Source organism: Schistocerca piceifrons, chromosome 2 (assembly GCF_021461385.2).
Source record: "Schistocerca piceifrons isolate TAMUIC-IGC-003096 chromosome 2, iqSchPice1.1, whole genome shotgun sequence".
NCBI classification, from domain to species: Eukaryota; Metazoa; Arthropoda; class Insecta; order Orthoptera; family Acrididae; genus Schistocerca; species Schistocerca piceifrons.
Window position 1 is genome coordinate 330349557 of NC_060139.1, and position 25749 is coordinate 330375305.

A 25749-nucleotide genomic window follows, 5' to 3' on the forward strand; every position below is an offset into this window, starting at 1 on the left:
TGGACTCCAGCTTGAGAATCCTCCAGTGGAATTGTAATGGATATTTGCGTCACCTCCCGGAGTTGCAGCCCCTCCTTTCCTCGTACTCTGCTGCTTGCATTGCTCTCCAGGAAACCCATCTTGTCAGTTATTACTCACCCACCCTTCGTGGGTTTCATGTTTTCTGTCTGAATCAAATTGGCCGCTTGCGGGCTTTTGGTGGTGTTTGCACCTTGGTCCGCAAGGACATTGTTAGTGAATGGGTTCCCCTCCATACCCCTCTGGAAGCAATTGCTGTCAGGCTCCATGTGGCCACTCCAATCCCAATCTGTAGTCTCTACCTCCCGCCTGACAGGCTGCCCATATCCCGTGGCCTAACCACACTTCAGCTACTCCCTGCTTGCTTCCTGCTTCCAGGGGACTTTAATGCCCACAACCCTCTTTGTGGTAGTCACACGACTACTGGCCTGGGCAGGTCAGTTTTTAAAGCTATTCTGGCAGGGCTTGACCTCTGACTACTATAACACTGGCGCTCCCACACACTTAAGCGTGGCATACGGCGCTTTCTCTGCCATTTACCTCTCCATCTGCAGTTCCGGCCTCCCTCCCTCCATTCAGTGGGGTGTCCACGATGACTTATGTGACAGCGATCATTACCCGATTGTTTTGACCGTCCTTCATTGTAACTCACTCTGTCACCCACCCAGGTGGGCCTTCTCTAAAGCTGATTGGGGGACCTTCTCTTCTGCTACCATAGCCCCTATACGGGCCCACAGCAGTAGTGATGAGTCTACACAGACTTTGACTGCTGCCATTGTGTCCACAGCTGTTTCAGTCATCCCTTCTTCGGGTTCCCCCCGTCAGAAGATGGTCCCTTGGCGGACTCTGGAAATTGCTGCGGCCATAACAGACTGCCGCTGTGCTCTTCAACACTTAGAGTGGCACCCTTCTACTGCTCTCCTTCTGGTCTTTAAACGTCCGTGCCCAAGCCCTTACCTAATCAGATTTCAGAAATGGATTTGCTGGGAACGATATGTGGCTGCCATAGGACCGCACACCCCTTCTTCACAAGTCTGGGAAAAACTCGGGTGAATTTTTGGCCATCGTCCTCCCACCGGCGTTTCAGGAATTTCACTGCATGGTGTTATGGTGTTGTCCTTACCCATCTGGACTTTGTCGCAGAGCATTTCGCTCAACACTTTGCCCAAGCCTCTGCATCAATTCGGTATCTGCCCACGTACCTCCTCCTGAAAGAGCACTCAGAAGGACTGCCTTTGTCTTTTGTTTCTCACTGCTTGAAACCTTATAATGCCCCATTTAGTGAGCAGGAATTTGCCAGTGCCAGTGCCCTTGCCCTTTGTCCCGACACAACTCCTGGACCGAATCGGATACATAACCAAATACTCCAACACTTCTCGGTCGCTAGCCACACTCGTATACTGACCTTTTTCAACCGTCTGTGGAGTGTGGGAGTATTTACTACCCAGTGGCAGGAAAGCATTGTTATTCTGTTGTTGAAGCCTGGTAAGCCATCTCTTCAGCTGGATAACTACCATCCAATTAGCTTTACCAACACCCTCTGCAAGCTCCTTGTGAATGCCTGGTGAGTCGGCAGCTGTTTTGGATTCTTCAGTCCCGCAATCTTTTGTTATCGACTCAAGGTGGTTTTTGCTGTGACCGCTCTATGATGGATAACTTAGTCCACCTGGAGTCTGCTATCCGGTCAGCTTTTGCCCATCGGCAACACTTCATTACAGTCTTCTTTGACCTGCATAAAGCCTACGACACCACGTGGCACCACCACATCCTCACCACCCTTCATGAATGGGGCCTTTGTGGCACTCTGCCCATTTTTATCCGTAACTTTCTTTCTTGCCGCTCTTTCCGAGTCAAAGTTGATTCCTCCTACAGCACTTCTCATTGGCAAGAAAATGGGGTTCCACAGGGTTCTGTGCTCAGTGTCCATCTCTTTCTCGTAGCTATTGATTGACTGGTGGTGGCTGCTGGGCTGCTGGCCCAACAGTGCCGCCGCCACCCCCCCCCCCCCACCCCCCCCCCCCCACCCCCCCACCCCCCAAACCTTGTATGCTGGCGATTTTTCTCTGTACTTCACTTCCTCCATCATGGGCACTGCAGAACGCCCTCTACAGGGGGCAATCAACCGGGCGCAATCTTGGGCTCTCTCCCATGGGTTTCAGTTTTCGATGACAGTCATGTGTCACACATTTCTGCTGTCGCCGTAAGGTCCATCCCCATCTGGACCTGTTCCTCAATGGCCAATCCCTTGAGATGGTAGACACCCAATCGCTTCTTGGGCCTGGCCTTCGATGCTCGGTTGACATGGCTCCCTCATCTTTGCCAGCTCGTCTCGTTTAGACGATGGGAGTCCTATCTATGATTCTGCGTCACCTTCGAAATTGCAGATACTAGATCCCATCCACCATTGTGGGATACGACTTGCGACTGGTGCCTTCCGAACTAGCCCCATGATTAGCCTTCTTGCAGAGGTGGAGATTCCACCGCGCTGCGAGTTTTGCACTAACAGCAGCTGATATCTTACGTGCTACGCATTTGCTGCACTGCAAAGCACCCTAATTATGATCTCCTTTATCCAGACACGGAGATCCACATCCCGTGGCGGCAGCTACAATGCAGGCTTACCATGGCGGCCCACATTCACTCGCTCTTTTCTGAGCTCCAGCACTTCCCTTTACCGCCTCTTTTCTCCGCTCACGCACATACCCCTTTGTGGTGCGTCTCTCGGCCACAACACTGTCTTGATCTCTCCATCAATTCAAAGGATTTTTCCCTCCAGAGGCCTTTCACCACCAATTCTACTGTCTCCTCAGTTCATTCCAGGGTTCAGAAGTGATTTATACTGATGGCTTCGTGGTTGCTGGTCACATTGGGTATGCTTACATCTATGCGAGAGACACAGATCTTCGTTCCTTGCCAGATGGCTGTAGTGTTTTTACTGCAGAATTGGTAGCCATCTTGTGCACACTGGACCATGTCCTCTTCTGCTCAGGACTGTCCTTCACTATCTGTAGTGACTCCTTGAGCAGTTTGCAAGCTATTGCCCAGTGTTTCCCTCCACCCATTGGCCATAGCTATCCAGGACTTCCTTTCTCTCCTTGATCAACGTGGATGCTCAGTGGTTTTCATTTGGACCCCAGGCCATGTTGGAAACCCCAGCAATGAACTTGCCGATCAATTGGCTACTCGCAGGACATCTCTTGCTATTGGCATTCCGTAAATAGACCTTCGTTTGGCATTACGTCATCAGGTTTTGGGACTCTGGAATGCAGAATGACATACTCTTTCTTTGCCGAACAAGCTCAGGGCGATAAAGGATTCTACAACTATGTGGCAGTCCTCCTTACAGGCCTCTGTCTTTCTTTTTCCGGCCCCGCATCGGCCATACTTGGCTGACTCACGATTATCTCCTCCATGGTGAGAATCCCCCCCTCTGTCATTGTGGATCAATGTTGACTGTGGTTCACCTCTTACTGGACTGTCTCAACTTACCCGCCCTTTGATGGACATTTAGCTTTCCTGACTCGCTTCCCCAAGTATTAGCTGACAGTGCCTCAGCAGCAGATCTAGTTTTATGATTTCTTCGTGATTGGGGTTTTTATCGCTTTATTTAAGGGTGGAACTTTCAACCTTATCTGTGGGTAGAGGGAATGACTGGCCGTCTTGCTCCCCCTTTCGGCCTGATTGGACTGGCTTCGACTGGGGTTGGTGGTTCATCTCTGCCTTCCCACTCCTTTTCTTATGGGGTCTGTTTTATCTTGTGTGTCTCTCTTGTCTACCTGTGCCTCTTCCTTCATGCCCCAGTCATTAGTCACTTTCTTTCCCTCCTCTCTTCTTCCATCTTCTTCCTTTCTTCTCTGTCAGTAGTTTGTAACTTTATTTCCATAGTAGTTCCCTCTTAATAGTGCGAGGTTTTATCGGTTTCAGTTATTCCAAGGTTTGAGGGACTGATTACCGCACAGTTTGGTCCCTTTCTCCAATCCAACCAACCATGGCCATTGCCAGTGTCATCCATGGTTGTCGTCACGCCTTTCAACACTTTATGTGGCACTTGTCCTATGCCTATCTTACTGCCTTTAAAAGCCTTCATGCCAAAGCTGTTATTTAACAAAACAGTTGTGTTGGGAATGATTTGTCTCCTCCTTAGGTTCTTCTGTCCTTTCTTCATGAGTCTGGACTACACTCCAAAATTGTCAGTGGTAGTCTTCTATTCTGGGACTTGCAGTTCCATGTGAACTTTGTATGGACCCATCTGTTTTTGCGGAACACATTGTGACCCATTTTGCAACAACGTTGATATCAGCCCTCTATCCAACTGCCTTCTCCTCGTCCAGAAACAGTGGACTGAAGCTTTCCCTTTGTCAGGCGGCACCCTACGATGAACATTTTACTGAATGGGAACTACTTGTGGCCCTCTCTTCTTCCCGTTGATTCCATGCGTAACCAATTGCTTCATCACCTCAGTCTTCCACAAGTATGGTATCTCCTCCATGTGCTTTATCATATTTGGCATTTTCCCATCTCAATGGAGACACAGTATTGTGGTTCCTGTCCTATGATAGTTACCAGCCCATCAGTCTCACTGTCCCCTGCAAGTTACTGGAACAGAGTGGAGCTCGTGTGAAACTTCCTGACAGATTAAAACTGTGTGCCCTACCGAGACTCGAACTCAAACTCGAATTCAGAGTTAGAGTATTGGTACAACACACAATTTTAATGTGCGAGGAAGTTTCATATCAGCACACACTTCGCTGCAGAGTGAAAATTTCATTCTGTATTGAGGGCTGGTCGGCTCAGTTGCATTCGCAAGTCTGACCCTTTTATCGCCTAATCAGTGCGTCTTTTGGGAGGGACAGTCTCCGATCAGTCATGTGATTTGATTGGAAACCACAGTTCAGCTGGCCTTTTCTTAGTGCCGCTAAGTTGTCGCAATTTTCTTCGATCTTCGTAAGGCCTACAACACAGCTTGACACCATCACATCTTTCTTACGCTCCACGAGCATGCTCTTCGCCACCTCCGATTTTTATTCCCAAATTCCTGCCCCACCGGGTGTTCAGAGTTCGGGTTGAAACTGTTTTAATCTTTCTGCAAACCCAGGAGAACGGTGTTCCATAGGGCTTTTTTTCTGATCACTATTAATGGACATAGGGCCTTCACCAGACTGTTGGTTATCGCTGCTCTGTATGTGGATAATTTCTATATTTGGGCTAGCTCCCATTCGGTGGCCTCTGCGAGACAGTAGCTCTAAGCTGCTGTATGGCGCGCTTCCATGTAAATACTCTCACAAGGTTTTCAGCTCTCTCCCCCTTAAGTTGAGGATGGTGCATTTCTGTTGCTGTAGTATGGCCTATTCTAATGTGGAGCTCTACCTCAATGCCCATCACCTGACCACAGTCCTCCTTTTCAGTTTCTTAGGTCTTTGTTTGACAACAAGCTTACATTGTTGTCCCATGTCCTTTGAAAGGAAACCAAGGAGCAATTAGGAAAGGGAATCAATTCAGGAAGAAGAAATGTAAGCTTAGAGATTTTCCAATAATGTCAAAGATGACAGAGAATTTGGGAGAGCAATTAAATTTAATAGGCTGTGTCTTGAAAAGATGTAATAAGATGGACTTGAACAAAAGTAAAGAGAGGTTACAGAATTTAGTCGAATCAAATCAGGTGATGCTAAGAGAATTTTTTATGAAAGGTGCCTAAAAATGGATCAGTTCTGTTATTATGACAGCAAAGTAGCTGATGGCTGAGATAGATAGCAATAAAATACTGACTGGCAGCAGCTAGAAAAGCAAATCTGCAAAACTTCATCTAATGAAAGAAAGAAATAATAAAAATTTGGTATGAACTCTGTTTCTGTAGATATTTGTGTGGAATGTAGTTCTTTTACAGAACTGAAACATATACAATAACCAGTTCAGATGAGAACAGAATCGAAGTTTTTGTAATCTGGTGCTGCAGAAAAGTGCTGATGATCAGATGGATATGATCTCGAAATGGCACAAAGGTTGACAACTTGCTTTAAATGTTCAGAAATGTAAAATTATGCACTTTACTAAAAGAAAAAAAATAGTATCCTATGACCATAATATCAATGAGTCACAGTTGGAATCAGCCAACTCTTACAAATACTTGGGTGTAATACTTCGTAGGGATATGAAATGGAATGATCATGCAAGCTCAGTTGTGGATGAAGCTGGTGGTAGACTTCGGTTTATTGGTAGAATACTGGGAAGTGTAATCAGTCTGCAAAGCAGATTGCTAGCAAATCACTCGTGCAACCCATCCTAGAATGTTCAGGTATGTGGGACTAGTACCAAATAGTACTACAGGGGATGAGCTGGTCAGCATGAATGGTCGCAGGTTTGTTTGGCCCATAGGAAAGTGTTAGAGATGCTGAAGAAACTGAACTGGATACTCTTGAATATTGAAGTAAACTAATCCGAGAAAGTTTACTAATAAAGTTTAAAATAGCATCTTTAAATGATAATTCTACAAATATACAACTACCCACTATGTATTCCTCACATAGGGTTCATGAGGACAAGACTATAATAATTGTAACATGCATAGAGGCATTCAGTCAATCACACTTCCCATGCTCCCAATGGAAAGGGGAAGAAACTCTAATATTTAGTACAATGGGATGTACCTTCTGCCAAGCAAATCACAGTGGTTTTGCAGAGTACAGTTGTAGATGTTGATGGGTAGATAGTGTAACTGATAATGTACTAAAACAAATCGAAGGGGCAGAGACTGACAGCACAACTTGACGAAAAGAAGGTATTGGTTGATAAGGTACATCCTGAGGCATCGATGAGTAATTAAACATAGTGACTGCTGGATCAAAATGGTGTCAGTTCTTTTGGACATGGCTGGAAGAATCTGTAGTATCCTCTTTGCCACGGTAGAGTCCTTTAAGAGAGGCTGTGTGCTGTGGTACAAGCTTTTCTGCAGTATTCCTCTCGCAGACAATATCGGTATTCTAGCTACTGCAAGCTTTAGTATCGCTATCGGTAAAGTAAAGGTTCTGCTATGTACTGTCATAGCTTAAGCCTGGGCTGCTATGAGTGACAGACATCAAACTAGAATGATTCAGTGGGAGTGACTGAGCTAATGTCTGAAACTGAGCCCTCCGGTCAGTGGCAGGGATTTAAATCCTTGCAGTTGAGAGGGCATTGTTTGCGTGTTGCTTGTGAGTCTCCTTTGGGCCTCTCTCGTGAAGACCCACTTGATCCAGTGCCTACTATCTGTCTTCTTGCTAAATCTTTTCCAGCCAGTGTGCTGGTGACAGCTTACGCCAGCACAGTTCAAGTAACATTGAAAAATGCCGGGTGTGGAAGCGAAGCGCTCATGAAGGTCAAACACAAATACTTGAAGGGCCCTAAGTGTGTATTTACCACAAACACTTACTGTGATTCTTGTAATGGAATTTGCAAGTAGGTGTCACGGAAATCTTTGTTAGAAAAGTAATGTCCTGCACCAAGCCTGTTCGCAAATTCCTCAGGGTGAGGTAATGGATAAGTGTAAACTACTGTCTGTGGGTCAACACGAATGCAAATGTGACCAGAAGGTTTAGGCAACAAAATGAGAGGACTTGCCCATTGACTAGCTTGAATGGGAGCAATTACACCATTATCTTGCAATTCTTTCAATTCACTTGCTACTTTCTCTCTTAAAACAATTGGAACGGGGCAGACCTGGAGAAATTTAGGCTGTGCGTTGTCTTTCCATGTTACATGCACTAAAAAGTTATTAGCTTTTCCCATTCCTTCTGAAAATAGTTCAGGAAATTCTTTAAGCAAACTAGCTACATTGTCTTTTGGTGCAAAATCAGATAGGTAAAGTACATTGTCTTGGATGCCAAGTCCAAACAAAACAAAGGCATCCAAAATGTTCTCACAGTCCCTTCATTTGGACGCAGCAAAATTCACTGTCCCAGTGTGAGATTTGTGAGTAGCAGGCAAACAACACTATCCAAGCACTGGAATTTCCTTTCCATTGTAAGGAGTGAGGTACTTGCTAGATTTAGAAAGGCTTAGTGAGCCTAACTGTTTGTACGTGACACAATTAAGCGAAGTTACTGAGGCACCTGTATCTAACTGAAAATTCACACAATGGTCAGCAATTTGTAATGAGACAAATAGTTTGTTAGAACACCATTGCACAGCACTAGGGTGAGGAGGCAGCACAACCTTAATCCTACTTTTGTCAGGACCTGTTGTAGGTTTTGAATACACATCATTTACTGCATGAACACAAGCCTGTTTTTTTTTCTGAGAGCGGGCAAAATTGAAATTTTGGTGGCATTGCAAACAAAGTGCTTAGACTTTGCCTTCCCCCACCCCCACATGTGTAACATGTTGTGTTATGTAACGGGCAATCCTGTCTTTTATGGCGAGCAAAACATCTAGGGCATGACTTCAAGAAATTCATAGGCCTGTTTACATTTCTACGTAGCTATCTGTGAGGCTGCGTATGCACTCGTTGTTGTGGGCGGGTGCAAGCAAGGGGCGACCTGACCCGACAAATTGGCGCGTGGTCAGACGTATCAGCTGCTATAGTACCTGAATCATATTGCTCTAGTATTTTCAATACTTGAGGAACTGATGGATCATATTACTTTAGGATCTGTTCCCATATTCTGTTATCTGAGACATTGAATATTATTCTGTCCCGAATCATTAAATTGCTGGAAAATTTACCCCAACTACTCTTAAATTTACACTTCCTAGTCATGCCCATTAATTCTGTGTACCACTGGGAGTACATCTGTTCGACTTTCTCTGCAGGCAAAAGAACTGATATGTAGCTGCAGCTACTTGGACTTGCTGGTCATAGTACTTGGTTAATGCAGCGATTACTCGGTCATACTGAGTGAGGTGGCGCAGTGGTTAGCACACTGGATTTGCATTTGGGAGGACAACTATTCAATCCCGCATCCTGATTTATGTTTTCCATGATTTCCCTAAATCACTTCAGGCAAATGCCAGGATGGTTCCTTTGAAAGGGCATGGCCGACTTCCTTCCCCATACTTCCCTAAGCAGATGAGATCGATGACCTCACTGTTTGGTCTTCTCCCCCAAATCAACCCCAACCCCAACTTAGTCATAGTTGAGTTCGTCGGGAGATACAGTTGGGAATAATTTTTGTATTAACCCATAAAGTGGTTACTGCATCGATGATTTCAGTTGTAAATCGAAATATTAAAAAAGGTAGGAAGATTTTTCTGTTTAGCAAAAGTGGCAAAAAGCAGATTTCAGAGTACCTGACGGCTCAATACAAAAGTTTTGTCTCAAGTACAGATAGTGTTGAGGATCAGTGGACAAAGTTAAAAACTATCATACAATATCCATTAGATGAGTATGTGCCAAGCAAGATCGTAAGAGATGGAAAAGAGCCACCGTGGTACAACAACCAAATTAGAAAACTGCTGCGGAAGCAAAGGGATCTTCACAGCAAACATAAACATAGCCAAAGCCTTGCAGACAAACAAAAATTACGCGAAGCGAAATGTAGTGTGAGGAGGGCTATGCGAGAGGCGTTCAATGAATTCGAAAGTAGACTTTCATATACTGACTTGGCAGAAAATCCTAAGAAATTTTGGTCTTATGTCAAAGCGGTAGATGGATCAAAACAAAATGTCCAGACACTCTGTGACCAAAATGGTACTGAAACAGAGGATGACAGACTAAAGGCCGAAATACTAAATGTCTTTTTCCAAAGCTTTCACAGAGGAAGACTGCACTGTAGTTCCCTCTCTAGATTGTCGCACAGATGACAAAATGGTAGATATCGAAATAGATGACAGAGGGATAGAAAACAATTAAAATCACTCAAAAGATGAAAGGCCGCTGGACCTGATGGGATACCAGTTCGATTTTACACAGAGTACGCAAGGAATTTGCCTCCCTTCGTGCAGTGGTATACCGTAGGTCTCTAGAAGAGCGTAGCGTTCCAAAGGATTGGAAAAGGGCACAGGTCATCCCCATTTTCAAGAAGGGACATCGAACAAATGTGCAGAACTATAGACCTATATCTCTAATGTCGATCAGTTGTAGAATTTTGGAACACACATTATGTTAGAGAATAATGATTTTTCTGGAGACTAGAAATCTACTCTGTAGGAATCAGCATGGGTTTCGAAAAAGATCACCGTGTGAAACTTAGCTCGCGCTATTCGTCCCGAGACTCAAAGGGCCATAGACACTGGTTCCCAGGTAGATGTCATGTTTCTTGACTTCCGCAAGACGTTTGATACAGTTACCTACAGTTGTTTAATGAACAAAGTAAGAGCGTATGGACTATCAGACTAATTGTGTGATTGGATTGAAGAGTTCCTAGATAACACAACGCAGCATGTCATTCTCAATGGAGAGAAGTCGTCCGAAGTAACAGTGATTTCAGGTGTGCCGCAGGGGAGTGTCGTAGGATCGTTACTATTCACAATATACATAAATGACCTTTTGAATGACATCGGAAGTTCACTGAAGCTTTTTGCGGATGATGCTGTAGTATATCGAGAAGTTGTAGCAATGGAAAATTGTACTGAAATGCAGGAGGATCTGCAACAAATTGACGCATGGTGCAGGGAATGGCAATTGAATCTCAATGTAGACAAGTGTAATGTGCTGCAAATACATAGAAAGAAAGATCCTTTATCATTTAGCTACAATATAGCAGATCAGCAACTGGAAGCAGTTAATTCCATAAACTATCTTGGAGTAGGCATTAGGAGTGATTTAAAATGGAATGATAATATAAAGTTGATTGTCAGTAAAGCAGATGCCAGACTGAGATACATTGGAAGAATCCTAAGGAAATGCAATCCGAAAACAAAGGAAGTAGGTTACAGTACACTTGTTCGCTCACTGCTTGAATATTGCTCAAGAGTGTGGGATCTGTACCAGATAGTTGATAGAAGAGATAGAGAAGGTCCAACGGAGAGCAGCGTGCTTCTTTACAGGATCATTTAGTAATCGCAAAAGTGTTACGGAAATCATAGATAAACTGCAGTGGAAGACTCTGCAGGAGAGACGCTCGGTACGGGCTTTTGTTGAAGTTTCGAGAACATAACTTCACTGCGGAGTCAAACATTATATTGCTCCCTCCTACGTATATCTCGCGAAGAGACCATGAGGATAAAATCAGTGATTAGAGCCCACACAGAGGCATACGGACAGTCTTTCTTTCCGCGAAAAATACGAGACTGGAACAGAAGGGAGAACCAATAGAGGTACTCAAATTACCCTCTGCCACACACCGTCAGGTTGCTTGCGGAGTATGGATGTAGATGTAGATGTGAAACACTGAGAACCGCACAAACGAAAGGAAATGTTATAACTTTACAGTACCTTGAACATGATGAACTTGACAGTGTGCTTGGAACTGAGTCAGGTATTCGTGCCATTTCTATTCTGTGTCGTTAAACTGCTGGAATGTTGGTATGCTGGTCGGGGTACTTGTTGGGCTGCCGACACAGTTTGTGCAGCCAGTAGTTGTTGTACTGTCGTCAGTAAGGTAGCAATTTGTTGGTTCTGAAACTGAAAAACTTGTCAGATCCATCACATTGGCTGTCAGTGGCTGAGGCAGGGTTTGGATGGGGTGGGGAAGTCATGGTTTACACAGATATGTTATAGTAAAAAGCAAGCAAAGCCTTTGAAAAGAGAAAATTGATTAGCTTGGCAGAACTCCTCTTGGAATATATGCGAGAACACAACAAAAAATTAGCGATTACAAGCACTTTAACACTATAACTCCTACAAGTTAAAACACAAGAGAAGCAAGCAAAATCTTCAGCCAAATGGATTACCTTTGATCGGCACTGAATTATTCTCGTCCCCTCTGTAGCATCCTTGTCACACTGTAGTGCCTTAGTCGCCACTGTAGTATCCTCATCACCACTGTAGAGCTCTTAAGAGAGTCAGTGTGTTATGCTACAAGATCTTCCATAATAGTTTTCTCGCAGACAATATTGGTATTTTAACTACTACAAACCTTAGTATCACTATTGGTAAAACAAAAATCCCGCTGTGTACTGTTTTAGCTTAAGCCCACTCTGCTATGAATGACAGCTGCCAAACCAGAATGAATCAGTGAGAGTGACTGAGTGAGTGACTGTTAGTAACTGAGTGAGTCCAGTCAGCAGCAGTGGCCTAAATACTTGCTGTCAAGAGGGCATTGGTAGAATGTTGCTTGGTGAGTCTCTCTGGCCTCTCTCATGATAGGCGCACTTGCTCTGGCTTCTATGTCAGGAAGCTTCAGGGTGGGGGAAGGTAAACTCTGGAGAGGGAGACAAAATTTGTGTAGGTTGCAGTAGTTTTTCTCAGGTGGAAGAGGCCAGCACAGGATAGAATAGTGGGGAGACCAATACTTCAGTTACACCCTACAGAGTGTGTATATAACTGACGCAATGTAACTGGCCACATATTTCCCCCCGGACAATGAAATTATCAACTTTGTTGAGATGTTAGTGCTGAGCAGGATCTAGCTTGCTAATCTATTACCATTAACAATATATTTCTTATTGGTTATGCATGAGCCAAATATTAGCTTACAGCCAAACAGTCAAAGGATGATAATACTAACCAGAACCAAAAGTGTTCAACCATATACGCGTAATATCAACATTATAGAATAATGCAAATATAAAGTGGCAATTGTGTAATGAAGTTCAAAATAGAAGTTAAGACCGTGTAAAATTTTAGTATTATCAAGTTATGAAGTGTAAAGGTGCATGCACACCTCCCCTGTCAGTACTGTGTATTTTATGCTTTATTGTTAACAAAAATCTTTAAATATTTTCTGTATTTTAATAGTTTTCAAACATCCTTTTAACATGATATATTCTTGTATTCACGGCATGTGTAAAACTGGTGATGTCTTTGAATCTGGCACACCTTGAAGAAAAAAAAAGGAGGGGAGGGCAGCATACGGTGTTTCATGATGTCATTTCTATACTCATAAAGCTTGTCTTTTTCTTACTAGAAAAAAGTGGCAGAAGTAATAATTAACAATGATATAGAACAGAAAGGGGTAAAGAAAGCAACACCTACAAAGCGTGTAACAGTAATTGCACCGTTCACATTTGAGGAGAGGGACAAGATAAGACAGCAACAGAAAGAAGAAAAAATAAGGCAGGTATGTAAAAAGTATTCTTACAGTTTATCTTCAGAGAGGCAGGAGTAATGATGCAAGGATTTAGCTTGGTAGGAACTGTACAGTGTCACATAAGAAATGTTCATTGTTCAGGAACAATACTAGAGCTGATATTGGATAAAAGCCTGATACATTACTGTTGGATAAAAAGTAATAATTTGTATAATGTGTTTAAGGAAAAACATAAACTTACAGGTAAAGATGTGACTAAGATTGTCTGAATGTTAAATGATGATATGTTAGTAATAAAATACCTAACTTGTTGGTGTAGCATTGACATGTCACGTAATACTCAATTTTAACAGCATGCTATGGCATACTTCTTGCACATGTACATAGAGATCAAATATTCCAGAAATCTTTTATCATGATTTTCATCTGTGTTGCCAAAAGCATGTTTTCTTCCTTATTTCATTTCTTTACCTTTTGTCCAGCTGTGATACAACAGTGGGTTAGATATATTCTTGATTTGTTCAGTTCATTATGCATTCTTGTGACAATGTGACTGCTCACATGTTGCCACACCTCTCCTGTTGCTGGAGAAAGAACTTTTCTGTTCAGGAAGCTAAACATTCTGTACTGTCTTGTCAGTGTTTAGAAGGGCTCCTTGTCCCCATATTAAGTAATTATTGTAATTTGAAGACCAACAGTTGCTTTCAGTTCCTGAGTTAGACATCTTCCAGTACGCTGCCAATAACAATGCTGAAATGACTTTTGCTCCAACATTTCCCATCATGGCACTTGCTTCGTGTAGTTTTCTCTGTTTACAGCTAGTACATCAGAATTACTGTTTCAGTTTTTAGAAGAGGAGAAAAGAGCTCGGGAATTCCATGCAAAGCCAATACCCAAATCAGTAAAATGCTCAGTCTCACAATTGGAAGTAAAATCCCACTCCCCTACACAGCCTGAACCTTTCCATTTGTATACAGAGGAAAGAAGACGACTGCATGAAGAAGCGCAGAAGGCTAAAGTAAGTTTCTCCACCACCACATTCTTTGTTAAAAAGCTTTGCTTAAAGTACTACAAATACTGGTGTTCGGTGTGCACACAGATTCTAATTCTTCGTTGTAGCTTGAAGAAGAACGTCGAGCAGCAGCAGAAGCAGCACGGTTTAAAGCCAGGCCTCCTGTTGTCCTCTTGAAAAAGCCATTTGAACCAGTGAAGCCGCACCGTGTACTGAAGGAAATAACGGACGTATGCTTAAATACTGAAATTCGTTCAAAAGAACGTGAGAGGTTTGAAATGAAAATGAAAGAGAAGGAAGTACTTATGGAGGAACGCAGGAGACAAGTAAGTTTACTATGTAGAAACACTTTGCACTTCTAAATTTGAAATGTGTTCTGCTTGCATTTAAATTGAAGTTGTGAATACATTTTTGTTTTACAGAGCAGAGAGTATGAAATGTATGTGATATGTGAGGTTTTCGTCTAGTATTACAGCACAGAAATGAAATTATTGTCCCATCACTATTAGACTGTGACTGGAGCTTTGGTGTGGCTGTCCTTATCTTGTTTGTGTGGCATACTAAGTAATTTTGGGAACTATTACAAAACAAGAGCTGAAATTGTAAAAATATCTATTACGGTCTCAAACTGTAGACTTGGTGGAAATAGGTGTAGTCTTACTTCAGGTAGTAACAGCAACAAAAAGATAATTGTATTTTTCCCAGGCTTCTTGGGAATCATTGCATTCTGGCCTCAGACTGAAGGAGTGTATATCAGTGTGAAGTACACAACACACAAACCCTCTCTCCCTCTTTATACTGTTAAAATTTCTTCTGTGCTGATTTCTTAGGAGTAATTTTCAAAGTTATTTTCAGCTCTGTCCTTCGGTGCTCCTAATTGGAGCTTCTGTATCAGTGAGTATAAAATTGCTATTGGTGTAATTTTACATATATTTAAAGCAAATGCATAATTGAATATAAGTCTTTCTCTACTATTCTGTACCGGCTTTCATGAATTGATTATCATCAAGAATTTTACAGTTCTGGTACAGAAAACTGTTTTGAGCAACAAACATTATTTTTCCACCTAACAGTACTGAATCACACATTAACATTGTTGTCCTATCATTGTTGTCTGTACAAGATTGCGTAACACACCAGACATCTACAAAATGAATAAAATATTAACACATTTATTTATGATACGTTCAAGCTGAAACTTGAGCAATGCTTAACATTGGTAATGTTATGAGTAGTACTGTTAATATCAGGAATCTGATATACTGATATTTAAAAAAATATCATTATCAGCCCTCAAGATATCAAAAAAAGTATCAAAATGTTGATGGGATAAATATCGACATATCGGCCTAGCTGTATATTTAAGTGCTGATTTATTAGTAGATATTCTATACAGCAATGAGCTAGCAGCCTGCTGGTCCCCCATAGAGCAAGAGTTGAAAGGAAAACAATGCACGTTCACCCGTGGAAATAGCCACTTTGCAAAGATTTCACTAAGAAAAAACCGTGGTTATAGCAGGTGGGCCCAGTAATAGTATTGACAGAGATCTTGGATACAGTATTAGTGTGACCTGGCAAAGATTGCATCAGCATCGAAGCATACTAGTGTTGAATTTGTTCTTTTCTTGGGCGCCATTACCAACCTCATTTGAACTCTTCTGTCAAGAGTTAATTTGGAGTTGGAACGGCTGCTTATGTCAGGTGCAGGATCACACATTGGTGTGGTTCCTGTTGATTCTCTCAATAGGTGGGATTATACTAGGCATGGCCTTCACCTCAGCAGGAAAGGGAAGGGTAAACTGGTTGGGAAAATAGCAGGAAAGTTAAAGGGGGGAGGCATTGTCTGTAGCGATTTGAGAATTTCTGTGTAAATTGTAGAACCACTCAGCCTTCTACTGTCTCAAACACACGATATTCTGGATATGAGTGTGGGATGGTAGTATCCTGCCTACTGTGCATCACATGCTTGTGTGTGCAGGTTTAAAATCAGTCGCGGGAAGAAAGTAGACGCGGCAGTCGGACGGCACCGACAAGTACCTGTCGGGCAATCCATAGATGTTTTAGTGGGTGTGTAAGGAAGAACCATGGAGTTTATATGCAGCTCTGTGCTTATTGTGTTATTGACTATTTTCATTAAAACAAGAACAGTTGAAAAAAGTACTCTTGTAGACTCTTGACGCAACCTTGTTAGAGGCAAGACTCATATTATGATTCATGTTAAGGAAGGTCGTGGTATCCAAGCCAACTTGCTTTTAACTGTAAACCAATTTGTTTGTAACGTCGTACTGTAAAAGAGACTTGCAGGAAGGCACACATTCATGTGGAAAGTGAGACTTTTATTGTGTATGAAGGTCAAATACATCGATAGTTGGCAGAAAGTAAAGTTTGTATGTCTAATTATTTCATAAGTAGAAAGAGAAGTCAAGAGGGTTTCCAGCAGCCGGCTATTCAGCAAAGAAGAGTGGCTGCAAATTCCAAGTAAGTCACCTCGTAAAGAAGTGGAGGGTGGTTTGGGAGAATTAGCCGATACAACTCACACTTCGTCATCAGAATGTTAGAACATGGCGACCTGTGTGAAAGGACTAAGAAAACAGGAATTTTAAGTAAAAAACAAGAGAAGAAGCTGTCACGTGTTGCCATAGCAACCAAACATAATAAGACAAGGGAAATACTCCGAGACATTGGAATACGTTTAAGTATCCATGGAGTGAGATTTAAATGGAAAAACATTGAAGAAATGAAAAATTCACAACGATAAAAATAGTAAAGAAGATTTTGGCATACTTATCTAAGAAGTAGTACGCATAGAATGCTTCATCAAAGAAGATCCAGTGCGGGGAGTATAGAGCTCTCGCACACATCGCGGGCATGCAGACGCGGAAACGAACATACATCTGACACTGCCGGCCCTAGCTGCTGTTCACCGGTGCTGACCTGCTCCCACATCCACTCACCTACGCGATGAGAATTCTATGCTGGGTGAGCGTGAAACAAAACTTGATTACTTTAGTACAAAGTAACACAAGGTACTGTTGAGTGAACTGTTATTGTGTAATTACCATATTTAAAGTTAGTTTTAAATTCTTACAAGAGCTAAGGTATATAAAAGTATAGAAAATATACAACAGGTTGGGGAAACTCAAGACGCAGCTATGGCCATGAAGATTAGCAAAGAAGTGCCTGACTGGGCTGAGTTGATAAATTTAATCGAAGCTCAGAGTCTTAAGTTAAAACTCATTAAATTCTCAATTAAATGCTCAGAGTGCGACTCTAAGAAAAGAACTAGACTTGGTAAATTCTCAGTTAAATGCTCAAATGACAAATTTTAGGTTTGTTGAACGCCAAAGTCGACTCTCAAAGCAAGGAATTTTAGTAATCTATGCGAAGGCAAAGGTGCTTTAAAGACTGAATTCGATGCCATAAGTAATAAAGTAGAGAATTTACAAGTAGATTTAAATAACGAGTTGACAAATTCTTTGACCACTCATATAAATCATATGTTTATTGACCTTAGTCAGAAACAGAATGACACTTTTCAAGATTTATTGAAAATGTTAAACTTGACATTGAGAACAAATGTAATAATTTAGAATCAGAACTTATTGAAAGATTAGAATCTTTTGAAAACATGTACAATATTAAATATAATGATGGAAGACAGGGAATGAATACTTTGAGAGTGTGCATAAGCATAATGATTTAATGCCAATTATTCAATTGCAAATCAAAGGTGTCAATACATGGGTAGATAATGTAGAAAGGAATTTCAGAGAGAAAATAGCTAACTCTGATATTATAACAATACCAGAGAAGGAAAGTTGCTACTTATGTAGCGGAGATGCTGAGTCGAGAGAGGCACAACAAAAAGATTCGTACAATTAAAGCTTTCAGCCTTTAAAGCCCTTTTCAGCAGCAGCAGTTGTAGTAGTAGTAGTAGTAGTAGTAGTGGTGGTGGTGGTGGTGGTGGTGTGTGTGTGCTGCTGACAAAGGCCGAAAGCTTTAATTGTGTGAATCTTTTTGTTGTGCCTATCTCGACTCAGCATCTCCGCTATATGGTAAGTAGCAACTTCCTTCTCTGGTATTGTTAAAATATCAGAGCACGTGTGCATTATAGATCGAAAGGTTACCAAGAGAATAACATCCGGGAATGTTATTGCCTATTCTTTCTTCCGAACTTAATGATACCAGGAAGGGTGTGGACGACCTGTTGAGAGAAATTAAGCTTATCCAAAACAAAGTAGAAGAAAGGGTAACTTCACCTAATGTTGTGTTAACTAGTGAAGCAGTGACTGATTTGCAATGGGAAGGTAATTCAGGGTTATCTAGACAATTCCCTGAATTTAAGCCGGATGGAGATGTAATTCAGGGTTATCTAGACAATTCCCTGAATTTAAGCTGGATGGAGATGTACATCCAACCCATCTTTAAAAAGATTGGGAAGATTCTAAGAATATCGAATTTGCTGTGGGGTACCTTCTAGGGGAAGCCTCAGAATGAGGAACTGTAAATATTGAGAATTTTTCCTCTTGGGAAGACTTTCAAAAGAAATTTATAAAGAGATGTACTGGTCTGCCAGTGCTCAAGAAAAGTTAATATCAGATCTGTGGGACCCAAAATATTATAATACTACTTGGGGTACTGTGTGGAAATATTCCCATTGGCATTTAACACAAGCAAAAAATTTAGATAAGCCAGTGGTAGAAGAAGGATTAGTACATATTTTAGTTAGACGATTGCCAATCTATGCAAGAAAAGACATATTATGTAATAGTTGGAAAATGATAGAAGAGTTGTTGTTTTTTGTTGACACACTTGATGTGATAAAGACCGCAACGAAACTTTACACCAAGGTGAAAGTTCAAACTGTAAAAGAAATAGTGGAAATAATTTTAAAAAGCACGAGGCAAACTTAGCAAAAGTACACCAGTACAATAAGAAAAGTTGTAACAATGATTATCAAAAGAAGAATTCACATTCAAATTTAGATCCAGTAGCTTCTCAAAAATTTGTACTGAGTAACCATAAAACACAGAATGGGAATGTATTATCTCATTTCGGTAACCAGCCCATAATTAGTAGTAATCAGGAAAACATTGTTCGACCTGGATCAAGGGCCGGGGTCCAGGTTGTGGAGATACATTAGGAGGCCTTATTCCGTATAGCTATATTAACTTTACACACAAGATACCCACGAAGGAATACTTGCTGCTTGAAGAACCAAGCTTAGCCACTAATAACCCACAACCTATAATAGCAGGAACAGTGGAAAATTCAGAGATTTGCGTATTTACAGATTCAGAAAGTGAGGTATCACTCATCTCAAATGCATTTTTTTTTTTCTCACTACAAAATAAACAGCACTTGCCATTATTGCCAGTGACTGGAGTGTACATAATTGGGATAATGGGAACAAAAAGTAAACTTGTAAAATACAAAACTCAAAGTTAACTGCAGTATTGGAAATATGTTATTTCATCAAACGCTACTAATAGTAGACAATATTAATGGAGATGTACTGTTTGGTGTAGATTGGTTGTTAGAGTTTAAAGTCCTCTTAAACTTTGATGAACATCATCTTTGTTTTGGTAGAGGGGACAGTAGATGCTGGACACCATTTGTGACAAATGGTCACATTTAGGGACAAACAGCTGAGTGCCGGTGTCTGCGAGTAACATCTAGAACTCGGTTATCACCAAAAATCAATAATGTGGATCAAGAAACACATCGAACTGATATACAAGACAAAGTTAATGAATCCCTAATATTAACCGATCAAAAAGGCGAAATTTATGTAAACATTTTAATGGAGTATGAAGTGGTGTTTTCCGATTGTCCAGGTAACATTAGCAACTATATCTGTAAGTTCAAAATCAAAGGTGACACTCCATTCTTTTGCAAACCGTATCCAATACCAGTGAGTTTGAAGGAAGCAGTTCGGGATGAGATTAACAAAATGATTGATGATAATATTATAGAACAAAGTTCCAGTGTAATGAATAATCCTCTGGTCGTGGTGAAGAAAGCTAGAGGCAGGGTACGATTAGTCTTAGGCACTCGTACATTGAATCGAAATCGACAAACTGTTATCCAAATTTGAAAAGGCAAGATTCTTCAGCACAATGGACTTAACTGCAGGATATTGGCAGATAAAACTACATCCATAATCCAAAAAATATACAGCCTTTTTATTTGATGGAAAATCATATCATATATCATTTCAATGTTTTCCATTCGTACTTAATATCTCTGTGTCTGTATTTATACGTGCGTTAGATGGATCACTAGGGAGAGACTTATTGAAGGATTTGATAATATACATAGACGATATCCTAATAATATCAGCTACTTGGCAGGAACATTGCCTCACTTTGTGCAAGACTCTGAAAAGATTCAAAGAGAAAGGTATTACGGTGAAGCTGTCAAAATCGTTTTTTTCACGCCAAGAACTTAACTACTTGGATCGTATTATAAGGGTAAAGGGAATTAGACCGGACACTGAACACACAAAAGCTATCAAAGGATGTCTGCACTCCAGAAATGTAAGACAGTTAAAAGGATTTATAGATATGGCCTGATACTATCGACAGTACGTATGAGGGCAAGAGTTAAATGACCTGAGAATTTAAGTTTATTAAGAAAGGGAGTACTGTGGACTTGGGACCAAGGTGAAAATGATGCGTTTCAAAATGTTAAGAGAGCGCTTGTTGAGTCACCCATATTACATCATCCAGTTATGGGCGAACCGTTTAAACTTTAGACAGATGCATCTGATTATGGTCTTACTGCTGAACTTTTCGGGGGAGAATGGGATCCAAGTGATGTAGGGCACAGAACCATAGCTTTTGCTAGCCGTAGCCTAAATAAGCACAAACTAAATTACACAGCTACCGAAAAGGAACTATTGGCGATTGTGTGGAGTATTCACAAGTTTCAGACACTAGTCTGAGGATCAGGAATCCATATTTATACAGATCATCAAGCTTTATCTTTTCTGATGAGTAGTCAATTACTACACAGTAGGTTGATGCGATGGATGCTTTTCCTACAGGAATAAGACATAAAGATACAATATGCAAAATATTGTACCTGATATGTTATCAAGACTACTCATAGGAATGGAAGACTTAAAACGCCTGGAAGGACCCGAAATTATTTTTGCCATTAATTTTATGTCAGCAGAATATCCTAACATCCTTGTAAAGGAAATGTGTCAAAGAATAACAAGGATTATCCATGATGAACCGTATTTCACAGAAATATTTTCTATGTGTATCCAGAACTCGTTACATCCTAATCAATTAGGAAAATGGAAAATTATAGATCATAACTTGTTTTGGAGAGATGGCATAACATCACAGCGATGGTGCTTATGTATTCCGAAGGTAATGGATGACAAACTTGTATGGTACGTTCACACCGGATATGGACACTTCGGAATCAGAAAATATATATCCCGTATGAATAAGTTTTATTATTTCAAGAAACTAGGGCATAAAATAGCATCTTTGATTAGAACCTGTGAAACTTGCCAGAAAGTAAGAGAAAAATACATGAAATACAAAATATATTCTATTATTCCTAAGTCATTACATGATCTCACAGTGGCAGATTTTTCTTGGTCCAGTTCCACAAGGAAAGGGAGGAGTATCATATATTTTGGTTATCATAGAATGTTGGTCAAAATGTGTCAAACTATATCCCATTAAAAAAGCAAATACACAGATGGTTATACACCGTTTTCAACAATACCTTCTAGAAGTAGGTAAACCAAAACTGTTTCTTACGGATAACGGACCATAATTTGTGAATAACAAATTTAGAGAATTCCTAGCATGGGAAGGTATTCGACAAGTGTTAATATCAAATTATAACCCATCATCAAATCTGTTTGAGTGAGTAATAAAGGAAATTGGAAAATTATGTCGTACTTACTGCCATGACAAACATACTTCATGGGCAACGAAAATTAAGGACTTTGAACTTACCCTAAATGAATTCCCCCATTTATTGACTGTGTTGGTACCTTTAGAAGTTATAGGCAAACCTTTTGTAGGAGAACCTCTAATTAAGAGTTTTAATTGGCCTGAACAATGTAGTGTCAATTACGAAGTAAATCGGGAAATAGTTTCTAAAAATTTAATTTAAAAGGCACAACAAAGAGTAAGTAAGTGTAACGAAAAGGCTGTGGAACCTCAGTACCAAGTCGATGACCTGGTTCTTATAAAATATAATCTTCCCAGCACTTAAAAAAAAAAAAATCGTCTTCCCAGCTCGACTCTGAAGAAAGAGACTCATAAGTCCAAAAATATACTGGTTACAAACAGTGGTGCATCCTAAGACATAATTTTTAGTAGATCCCACAACTGGATTAGAGAAGGGTAAATGCAATGTAAAGGATGTAAAATTGTATTTCCCCTAGGGACGTTAACATTCTAAGTTAATGGGCGGAGTAACGACTGTCAGATCCCAAGTTGTTTTCGGTGCTTTTTCCAAATAGTTTCCTGCATCAAAATCCTTTAAAATATAGAATTATTCTGTAATCTTATTGCTTAGAAAACCAGTTATGACTATGAAATAGAAAACAACGTAAGATAATCACAGGAAAAAGTGATGTCGAGACGAAATGAACTAAATAGAGTATTACCGGTATATTCATGGAAAATATAATAAGATGTGACTAGCTGAACAACTGTTATACGATAATGTATAGATTTCCTATTCTGTATAGAGTGTTTTAGACCTTTTATGAGATGTGATATAGATGAGAGGGTTTGTAAAAATTTTGAAAGTAGTGGATATTGTAGCTAAAAGCATGACTTACAAGAACAGATAAATCATGTCCAACACAAAACACACATCACACGTTTCAAACAACCTTCGCAAACAAGTGTGCCTGATTTTTCATCATTTGCCATTTCCATACGGTTGCTAGGATTTCCTTCGGGGACCTCAAAGGGTGAAGGTGGGACAAGTCCATTCTGTAGGAGACGATTTAACACCAAACCACCTCCGACATTGGACTCCAGTACCTGAGAGGTAGGGATCCTAGGGAAAGGGGGTGGGAAGGGTTTCCTGTCTTTAGTGCTATCTTCTTTCTCTTCTTTGATCCAAGTATCCATACCCTTTTTTTTTTTTTTTTTTTTTTTTTTTTTTTTTTTTTTTTTTTTTTTTTTTTTTTTTTTTTGAGGACCTGTCTCTTTTTTCCCCCCTCTTTCCATTTCACAAACTTCTTCGCTGAAGTCCTTCTGTATTTCTGTCATTATTAAAAACCTAAATCTTATCTTTAGATAAGAAGGCCAAAGAATCAGACTACACCAACAGACATCCACCTATACACAAATATACACTTCTACACAAACATTAAATCACATAAGAGGAAGCCTGTCACGATATGAGAATCGTCAGGTGTTGGGAAAATGTGTGTAATTATGGAAATATGTGCACATATATAGGAAGCTATGACTGTTCTACATCGAATATACATAAGAAGAGTGCACATAAATAATGAACTATAAAGTAGTAATGAGTAAAGGATAAATAAGAGAGAAGCGTAAGCAAAGAAAGAAAACGAAAGTAGGAGTAGAATTAGTCATGTTTATCATTAAGAAACGTCAGTGTAATGAATACTCTGATGAACTGAAGGATAGTGGGACGTAAATAGTATATGTAGACATAGTATCTATTGAAAATATAGAAGTTGATAAGTAGAGGAGGACTCTAGGGAGTAAATGATGTATTAAAGAATGACTGTGAAGTTTAAGATAAACCAGAAGATAGTTAATAATGGTATACATAGAAATGTATACTAGGGTAATAACGGTGAGGCCTATTCGGAAAGGATAAGGGGGGCGTACCCGGCATTCACTAAATATAAAGGGCGGGCGTACGTACAGGGAGATAGGATGATCTGTGGCCTAAAAAATAGAGATGTTTTGTGTGGGACATACAGACCAGAATGGAAAGAGGCAGTGCTCTCATAAGGTCAACCGAAAAGCAAGGAGTTGGTGCTGATCTTAGGAGAAGGGAACAGTATCATGACAAAAGTCACAAATTTTCTAGGGAAAATTCTGGAAAGTGTGAGTTCTATGAACGACTAGCATTATGATGTTTCGTGGAACTGAATGAGAGTCAAAAGAACACTTTCGTTTCGTCCAGAGTTCCTCCAAGCTTCAAGCAATGAAAATAGTACACACTAGGAAAAAGGTAGTACAAATGATAAGAGTAGTAAATAGTTTACTCATGTGTCAGAAACACCTGAAGTTTACAATAAGTGTGTCCTCACAATTCCTAAATATTAGTAAAGCTGACAAAGTAAATGCTCATGTCTTAGTAACAAAGTAAAATAAGAAAGAGTAGAGAAACAGTAAGCGAAAGATTTTTCAAGAGAGGACAGAGAATTGTTATGGAAAGGAAAGATACGTATATAAACACGTGTAAGAAATGTATACTTTTAAGATGATGATGTTGTGGTCTCCAGTCCCGAGACTGGTTTGATGCAGCTCTCCATGCTACTCTATCCTGTGCAAGCTTCTTCATCTCCCAGTACCTACTGCAACCTACATCCTTCCGAATCTGCTTAGTGTATTCATCTCTTGGTCTCCCCCTACGATTTTTACCCTCCACGCTGCCCTCCAATACTAAATTGGTGATCCCTTGATGCCTCAGAACATGTCCTACCAACCGATCCCTTCTTCTGGTCAAGTTGTGCCACAAACTTCTCCCCAATCCTATTCAATACTTCCTCATTAGTTATGTGATCTACCCATCTAATCTTCAGCATTCTTCTGTAGCACCACATTTCGAAAGCTTCTATTCTCTTCTTGTCCAAACTATTAACCGTCCATGTTTCACTTCCATACATGGCTACACTCCATACAAATACTTTCAGAAATGACTTCCTGACACTTAAATCTATACTCGATGTTAACAAATTTCTCTTCTTCAGAAATGCTTTCCTTGCCATTGCCAGTCTACATTTTATATCCTCTCTACTTCGACCATCATCAGTTATTTTGCTCCCCAAATAGCAAAACTCCTTTACTGCTTTAAGTGTCTCATTTCCTAACCTAATACCCTCAACATCACCCGACTTAATTTGACTACATTCCATTATCCTCGTTTTGCTTTTGTTGATGTTCATCTTATATCCTCCTTTCAAGACACTGTCCATTCTGTTCAACTGCTCTTCCAAGTCCTTTGCTGTCTCTGACAGAATTACAATGTCATCGGTGAACCTGAAAGTTTTTATTTCTTCTCCATGGATTTTAATACCTACTCCTAATTTTTCTTTTGTTACCTTTACTGCTTGCTCAATATACAGATTGAATAACATCGGGGAGAGGCTACAACCCTGTCTTACTCCCTTCCCAACCACTGCTTCCCTTTCATGCCCCTCGACTCTTATAACTGCCATCTGGTTTCTGTACAAATTGTAAATAGCCTTTCGCTCCCTGTATTTTACCCCTGCCACCTTTAGAATTTGAAAGAGAGTATTCCAGTCAACATTGTCAAAAGCTTTCTCTAAGATATGAAATGTTGTTATGAGTGATATTATTAGCATAATGATTATGTATAAAATATTGCGTATTCGATCTTAGGTGAAGGGAAATGTGATTC

The 25749-nt window shown here is 40.5% G+C and overlaps 1 protein-coding gene across 2 annotated transcripts in view; it reads left to right on the plus strand.

Moving 5' to 3' along the window:
- The window catches only part of LOC124776547 (targeting protein for Xklp2-like), a 135622-nt gene that overhangs the window by 93581 nt on the left and 16292 nt on the right, over positions 1-25749 (plus strand). For both annotated transcript variants that reach the window (XM_047251577.1, XM_047251578.1), the window contains exons 8-10: positions 12999-13151; positions 13966-14139; positions 14241-14459. In XM_047251577.1, the coding sequence (XP_047107533.1) occupies positions 12999-13151; positions 13966-14139; positions 14241-14459 (546 nt within the window). The remainder of the gene's footprint in view (positions 1-12998; positions 13152-13965; positions 14140-14240; positions 14460-25749) is intronic.